Here is a 7656-nt window from a genome sequence, read left to right on the forward strand (position 1 = left end):
AGCGGCCGATTTCCGTAGGAATCGCGTACCGCGTAAATTTTGTCCTTGTGCATGACAACCAGCGAGTATGAAAGTGGGGCGAGTGTCATAAATTGGCGAATGCGTGCTGGCCAATCTGGACCATCATGCTCACTGGCATCCTCGGGTGCACAACAAAGAGACTGTGCGATCAATTCACTATCACTGTGAGTGGAAAGACCTACACCACGTTCCAACACCTGAATGTATTAGTTGAGATGAGTGGCGTTCGCAGCATACATATAAATAATCTTTTAATTAACTATGTACTTACAACTCGCCGCAGCGACTCGCAGTTGATCAGCTCGCCATTGTGGGCGATCGCCACCGCGCCATGGGCTGTGTGAACAACAAATGGTTGGCAATTCACCACTTCCGATGCCGCTGCTGTGGAGTATCGCGTGTGTCCAATGCCTAGATTTCCCTTTAATCTTCTAATCGAATCATCATTAAACAGATTGCTGATCATTCCCATTCCTTTGTGAATGCTAAGATTCTTGGAATTTTTGCCTTGGCTAGTTGCAATACCAGCCGATTCCTGTCCACGATGCTGCAGTGCTACCAATCCGAGGCAAACGACCTGAGCAATATCAATCTGAAAAAGCAATAAATAAGAGTTTATTTGTACAGCTGTATCAACCAGTCCATAACCCGAGTGACGAAATCTCATGAGTATTTTAAGTGAGACAATCAAGCTACAAATACAATGACCTATAAAGGAATATTACGTTTTGACGTCAGAAATCGACTACAATAACAATAATAACCTAAATAAACAAGAGCAAGATTTATAAACAACGACAACTCTTAGACCCCCAAGCGAGCGCAACGTTATTTTGATAAGCCCCTGAAATCAGTCCATTGTAATTAATTGTTAGCTTTCCATGGACCAAAAGAAATCCTACAATAATAATCAACATTAATTCAATGCTGTCGTCAATACTGATAAAGACATACCAATTAATGATCAATTAATAATTTCAGCCATTAGAAATTTGAAATAATATATATATGTATATATATCGCACGCTTAATAATATGTCTACAAAATTATTTCAAAATTTCGATTCTGTTCTGTTCGATTTAATTCAGATGGAAAAACATATGTTACAATTTTATGAGGAAATCTCCAAAAACGTAAATTTTTAGTTACATCTCTATATTATTAAACAAGCGATATATGGACTTAAATTTTTTTATAAAAAATAAAAGTAGCTTTTCGAGTGCAGTAATGAGTTTTTTGTGAATTGTTATTTTAACATGAACATGTAGTTTTAAAATGTAAAATAAAATTGTCTTGTAAAAGTCCACATTTCACTATTGGACTGGTGAGTATCTATGTAGTTACGTACTATCAGATTGGTTCGTTTTTGGCGATAAAGAACTAGTACTGAACTAAAAATTTTATTTATTAATTCGGATTTTCCCTGCAGGGATGTGCGTACAAACATACGTATATGACGTCCACTGAACAGAGTGTGCTGTTTTCAGTAGATAGGCGAGGGGCCTGTCTCTTTTATGCGTAGCTGTAGCTGTCGGCGCCCATTGTAATTAATCTCAGACTAATGGTCTGTCAATAATAACTAAATTGACATACATTGATAATATACATCAATGCTTATGTACGCAAAATAGTAAGTCATTTCAAAACTAATATATCACTACTTTCTGTTATTTATATCTCCAGCAGCCTATACATGAGGCAGGGCCAAACACAAACCTTTCAGATAAGGGTTGTTCGATTTCAAAACACACTTCATTCATACATAGATTTTTTATTATTTATTCCAAGATAGGTAACCTAATTTTAAAAATTTTTAAGACTTCTGTATGAATACTTAACAAAAAAAAATACAAAATCAGTAATGCTCACGAGTCTAGGGGCCAAGTATAGTCAAGCTTCGTTTTTAGTTTTTCTCTCTGAGATTAGGATTATCTTTGAAATTTCAAATATATGATTGATTCATAAAATTATTTAAAAGATTCAGTGCAATGTAACAGTATGGTTACCAACTAAAATTAAAATTTTTTGGGTCACAACGACGAATAGGTAATGGAAAAGCTCTTCAAATTATTTTTTCTTTTTAAGCTAATTAAGAACGATGAAATTCGAGGATGTGACCGTATCATTAGCGCACACAAGGGGTGGGTTTTGCGGTTCAAACCCCTCTTAAAGCTAATAACTTCAAATACAAACTGTATCCTAAAGCTTAGAATACAGCTTTCAAGAAATACCACAAGAAATAATGTTTAATATTTCTGTTGCTTGAAAAAGCACTTTACTTTTGCTGCAAATTTTCTGGAAGAAGTAAATATACGAGCATTTTTATCTTGAGAGCTGCCTGCTTTTCCGTTTCTTGTGGGTCATTTTATATGCATTTAACGTTTTTCTAGAGAGCTCTTAAAAGTTTAACTGCGAATGAAAACATTGTCTTAAAAATATGCAATGCTGTTACTGTTGTTTTTAACACTATAGCCTAAAAGAGTTTACCACTGATTTGAACTTAACATCAAATTGTTTGAAATCCATGAAAACATTAAATTATTGTATTCAACAATTTTTATTGAGCTTGAGGCCGTTTTTAATGAAAACCTATTAAGGAAAAGCATCAACAATTTGGAAAAATGGTCGAAGCGATCGCTATTTCGGAAATCACCACATTTTCTCATCAGAATTCCTCAGCGGGACTCGAACCGACGACCCCATATGACTCATCCAGTTGGTTTTTGTTAATAATTCTATTTTTAGTTATTTATTAAAAACGGCCTCAAGCTCAATAAAAATTGTTAAATATAATTGTTATAAGGTCATAAATAACAAAAACAAATAATTAAATTATTTTGTGGTTAATTTTTCTCAAATGCTTAAAGAGTTAGGTAAAAGTAATAAACGATCATTTTTGAAAACTCGATGTTAGCGATATATCTAAGGGCGTGGTTTACGTCCGATTTGGTACAGATTGGTGAAGTGGTTTCGAGACACAAATATTTGACATATGTAAGTGGGCGGGGCCAAAAAAATTTTTACGAAAAACTAATTTTCGCTTATGATCCATTAGAAACATCATTTTTGAGTATGTATTTAAAAACTCGTTAACCGCACTGCCCAAAGAACTGAAAATTCTTTACATACACACATATATATCGCTGTATTTTAGGCAAAAATTATTTCATGCATTTAGCATTTTCAACGAACTTTATGAAGAATGTAATCTAACGATGACACCTAATGCCAATCTCTTGGGTTTTAGTCTGTCAGTGTGCTATCAAAAAAATTAAAAATTTGAAGCCATTCACGAAAGGGCCTATTCAGACAATATTGGTTATATTTTCTATATTTTGAAAGGCACACATCTGTAAGAGATCTTATTTTATTATTTAATGTGTAATTAATATGTAGATAAATAATTTAGAACAATTTATTGATCGTGTAAAATGGAAAAGAACTTAAGGTATTACCTTTTTGATAATTACGAGTGACAGATTTCAAATTGTTTCCATTTATTTTCAGTGAATAGAAACTTATTTTTCTGAACGCCTAATGCATTTTCCAATACTAAATCCACTATTTGCCATGATGTTTTAATGTCTCCGTTTTGAGCAGAAAGAGTTATATATACTCAAAAAACATACAAAAGGTACCCAAAGTGACGCGCAAATTTGTTATTTTAATTACTTTGATTGTTTATGAAAATTAAAACGACATTATTAAAATAAAAAAAATTAATAAGTTAAAAGAACTCCCCACATTTGTTATCAAAATGGTCAAAATTTTTTATAAAAATTTAAATTACATTAATAAAATTAACATAAAGTGTAATTTGTGTAAAAAATAGCTAAGTACGCTTAATTTTTTCGTTAAAGTAAATATTTTTGTCGGAGTTGCATATAATCCGTGCCTAATAGGGCTCGGTCGTGTCGGGCCGGCCCTCACTGATTTTTTCTCCGTGCGTATTTGTGCGCGTTTTCGAATACGTACTTATTCTTACTCGTGTAAAGTGGCGATGTCCTAGGATGTGTCAATTGCCCCCCGCTCCATCCCTTTTTCGATAGTTCCGAACTAGTTCTAAAATCGACAGACGAAAGAAAAAAGTATCATGATTTTTCAATGTTTTTGGTTCTTCCGTGTGTGCGATTTTAAGTTATTTTCGATAACGTTCGAAATATGAGTTTCAAGGTACATAAATGTATGTATGTATTTGTTGAAAATAGCATCTAAGAATAAAATCTGAGTATTTCAAGGCATACACATGATCTTAGTTTCCCGTGCACAGCGTTAAATAATTTCACTACATTCCATATGATTAAGTACATTTTTGTAGATAGAAGCTTTCCCCTGTTTTTTAAGCTATTGGTTGCTAATTGAATTAACCTTAAACTCACCCTATTGAGATTAAGCCCAGGGTGGCGTAAACAAAATTCTCTCCAAAGAGATTACAATCAGTAGCGGTTTCTATGCCATTTAATTTGATGTTTACAGTATAAGACTGTATATAATATATGTAGCTGTTTTTATATGTTAGGTCAATTAAGTACCTTGTTTCGTCGAGATAGTCGAGATTCAAAATATTTGTGAAAACATGTTCACGCTAAGTAAGCAATTGTAATAATTTTTGATAAAGTGAAATGGAAAAATTGCTGCTTTACTAATGCATATCGCCAGCTTAGAGTGAAAAGTTTGCAAGTCCACGTTTTATGAAAACTCATATTTTGATATAGGAAGCAAGTGATGTTAAAAATGCATCGTTTCGAAAGGGATTAAGGTAGTTGTCTTATTTTTTCTCGTTTATTTTCAGTCAAATGAAAATTTGCTTAGTCCGAAAGAGGTCCCCGAAAATCCGGCAAAACCAAAATAATACGAAATCTTTTAATAAAGATCGAACAGTTCTTATTCGTATGGAATTTTGCTTTGCTTAACAACTGTTGCATTTGCTAAATACTTGAAGGAAATGGCTATAAGAAGTTTTTTCCTCTCCTCTTAAATTAAGAAAAAAATGGACTTAGCAATTTTGAACTTTAAGCTAGCGGTATAAATATGTAATGTAAATAATCTAATATTTTATTTATGCAACGCTTTGTTTTTGCCCAGAATCAGAACCGTTGATTTGGTTGTAGTTTTACTAATCTTCTTATTTAGCTCTACAACCGTTTGTCGGTTTGGGCTGCGACCAAAAATTCTTGTCGACTACCTCTCTCTTTTACGAATTTGTGCCAATTGTTCATCCCAGTTTCAGGTGAGCCCTTCTGACTTGTTCTTTGACATAAGCTTTTTTTTGGATATTTGTAAATTACGTTTTATCGTATACCGCTTTCAAAATTTTACTGGTTTCGGTGGACTCTCTGCTGCTACATTTATAATATAATCCCAAAAAATGTGAAGATTAAATCTAACGATGTAAATTTGCATCGCGGGTGAGTTCCAAAACTGAATTCAGATTGACAAAAATAAAAATAAAATATTTTCTTGCGTTCTATTTATTAAAGAAATATGATTCCACCACATGCAAGGTTTAAAAAAACAGAGCTCGTAAAGCCATTAAAGTACTCTCTCGCTCAGAGGAGTTACATTTTTAAGAGCAATCCGAGCGCTAGCGTTATTTAAATTCTATTCACCAGAAACTCCTCGCATGTTCTGCTCACTCATGAATTTGCATGTGGCGTATTTTTAAAATAGTTTTTTTTTTGCTGATGGAATCATTTTTATTTTTATCGCTTGCCAAGCAAGCAAAAGGCATAAGAAGTGCTCCACCCTCTCATCCTCTTCAAGGTAGGATGGGCAAATGGAGTTGTCATTTACGCCTATCACAGTCAGGTGTTTGTGCGACGTGAATTGACCACTCAGCAGTCCAACAAGTTGTCGCCTGTCCTGTCATCTCAGTGACGAACTAGTTTGGAAGTAGTTAGAGGGCTGGCCAATACCTTAAGTGCAGCTTGGCTGTCACTTCAGACACGAAAAATCCTTCCCCTCCACCTATTTTCCACCACGTAGTCTATGGCCGTGAGGATTTCAAATAGCTCAGCCTGGAAGACAGAAGCATACTCCGCAAGAGAAAAGTGAAGCTTATCCCCATTAACATCGATAAAGTCCCCAGATCCTGACCCAGAGCCATCAGTGAAGATTCGACAGATGTGTAGAATGTAAACCGTAGAGCGACGGTAAGTGCCGCAGTACGTCAAGAGCACTATACGACACTCACAAAAATTAAAGTTAAGTGGAGAGGCTATCAAGCAACCATTTTGGTTCTTTACTATCGAAACCAGATAAATTTTCGTTTACCCCCACTTACAATCGTCGACCCCATATTTTTTTCACGCCAACGTAGACCCCCGTCGAATCTCCCGTGGACCCCTGGGAGTCCACCTGGACCACTTTGGGAATCACTGATCTAAAGCTATATACGGATGCATTTTTTACACTCATGAAGTCGAGCTAACGCTGTTATATACTACTTGTATTTGTGCTGCGTGTTATCACTTCAACTGGAGCAATCTTCAGGGTTAGATATACTGCCTCAAAATGATACTTGTGATGAACCCACCAGCAATCGAATATACAAGTATTTCGCTTACTCACCTGTGTTGGCCATTCACCGCAAGCGACCGCTCCAAATACTCCACATTCATGTGTCAGTCCTGAGACTTCTTTACCCGTCGGCTGCACTTGTTTGTATTTTTTCTCGGGAAATATTTTTCTAGCACTCTTAACAACAGGGTCGCATACATCTGAAAATTTAGAAAGATACAAAATTTTCAATGGTATATCTATGAAAAGAGCTCCAACTAACTTTAGAATTGACTATGAATATGCCCCATTGCCCTTAAAGCCCAAAAGCTCATTCAAAAAATTGCTTAAACGTGCACTTAAAAACATTTTTATTGATTTTGTTCTTATACATTTGTAGAAATCACAGTGAACTCAGAAGTCCATATCCTTACTTATAGAAAAAAACACCCTTCAAGCGGGAAATAAAAAAAAATTCTGCCATTCCTTCGATTTCAAACAAATTGATGTATATGGATATCAGGCTGTGCTGCCTTTTACGACTAATTATTTAATCAAAAAACTTAAATATAAGCACTTTCCTTAGCACAGCTGGAAGATGAAATACGTACCAATTCCGTTTGGACCTTCTCCACAGGATTTTGTAGTTTCTTTACAAGACATGATTTTTGATTCAAAGTGACAGACCGAAATGCTTAGTAAAAATATTATTTTCAAAGAAATTTGTGATTACGTTTAAAATTTATTAGTTTCAATGTTATTATTTAATACTTCGTAAACAAAACAATAGCAAGTATCACGTAAAGCTAGTAAAATTTCCGAAAATTCTTAATTATGAGCACGGAATTTCTAGCGACCGCTCATAATGCACTCAAAACACGGAATAAATGTAGCTGGCAGCGATGGTCTGTCTTAAAATGTTACAACTAAATTTGTTTTGATGAGCTGTAAGGCCGATTAAATTGCAATTTGTATTAAATTGCTTATCAGCAGATTGGGGATTGCCTATAACGTCGCTTGTTGCTGTTCGCTTTGGGGATTGATAAGATTCGTTGACAGTCAAATCATCAAAACAAATAAAGCTATATATGAAAATAATGTGGATATGTGCATATTGTATATTTATTAGACCGTAT

General features: G+C 34.6%; 1 protein-coding gene across 1 annotated transcript; it reads right to left on the reverse strand.

Moving 5' to 3' along the window:
- Window positions 1-6: 6 nt before the first annotated feature.
- LOC118753961 (amidophosphoribosyltransferase-like) lies at window positions 7-7446 on the reverse strand (the record flags this gene model as incomplete). Its single annotated transcript, XM_036488833.1, has 4 exons — window positions 7132-7446; window positions 6593-6741; window positions 293-613; window positions 7-218 (listed from the first exon to the last, which is right to left on the reverse strand). Coding segments are annotated over exons 1-4 (734 nt in total), but the record flags the coding sequence as incomplete, so codon positions are not given.
- Window positions 7447-7656: the final 210 nt, after the last annotated feature.

This window comes from Rhagoletis pomonella, unplaced genomic scaffold (assembly GCF_013731165.1).
Source record: "Rhagoletis pomonella isolate Grant_MI unplaced genomic scaffold, Rhpom_1.0 Rhpom_scaffold_03109, whole genome shotgun sequence".
In the NCBI taxonomy this organism is placed as follows: Eukaryota; Metazoa; Arthropoda; class Insecta; order Diptera; family Tephritidae; genus Rhagoletis; species Rhagoletis pomonella.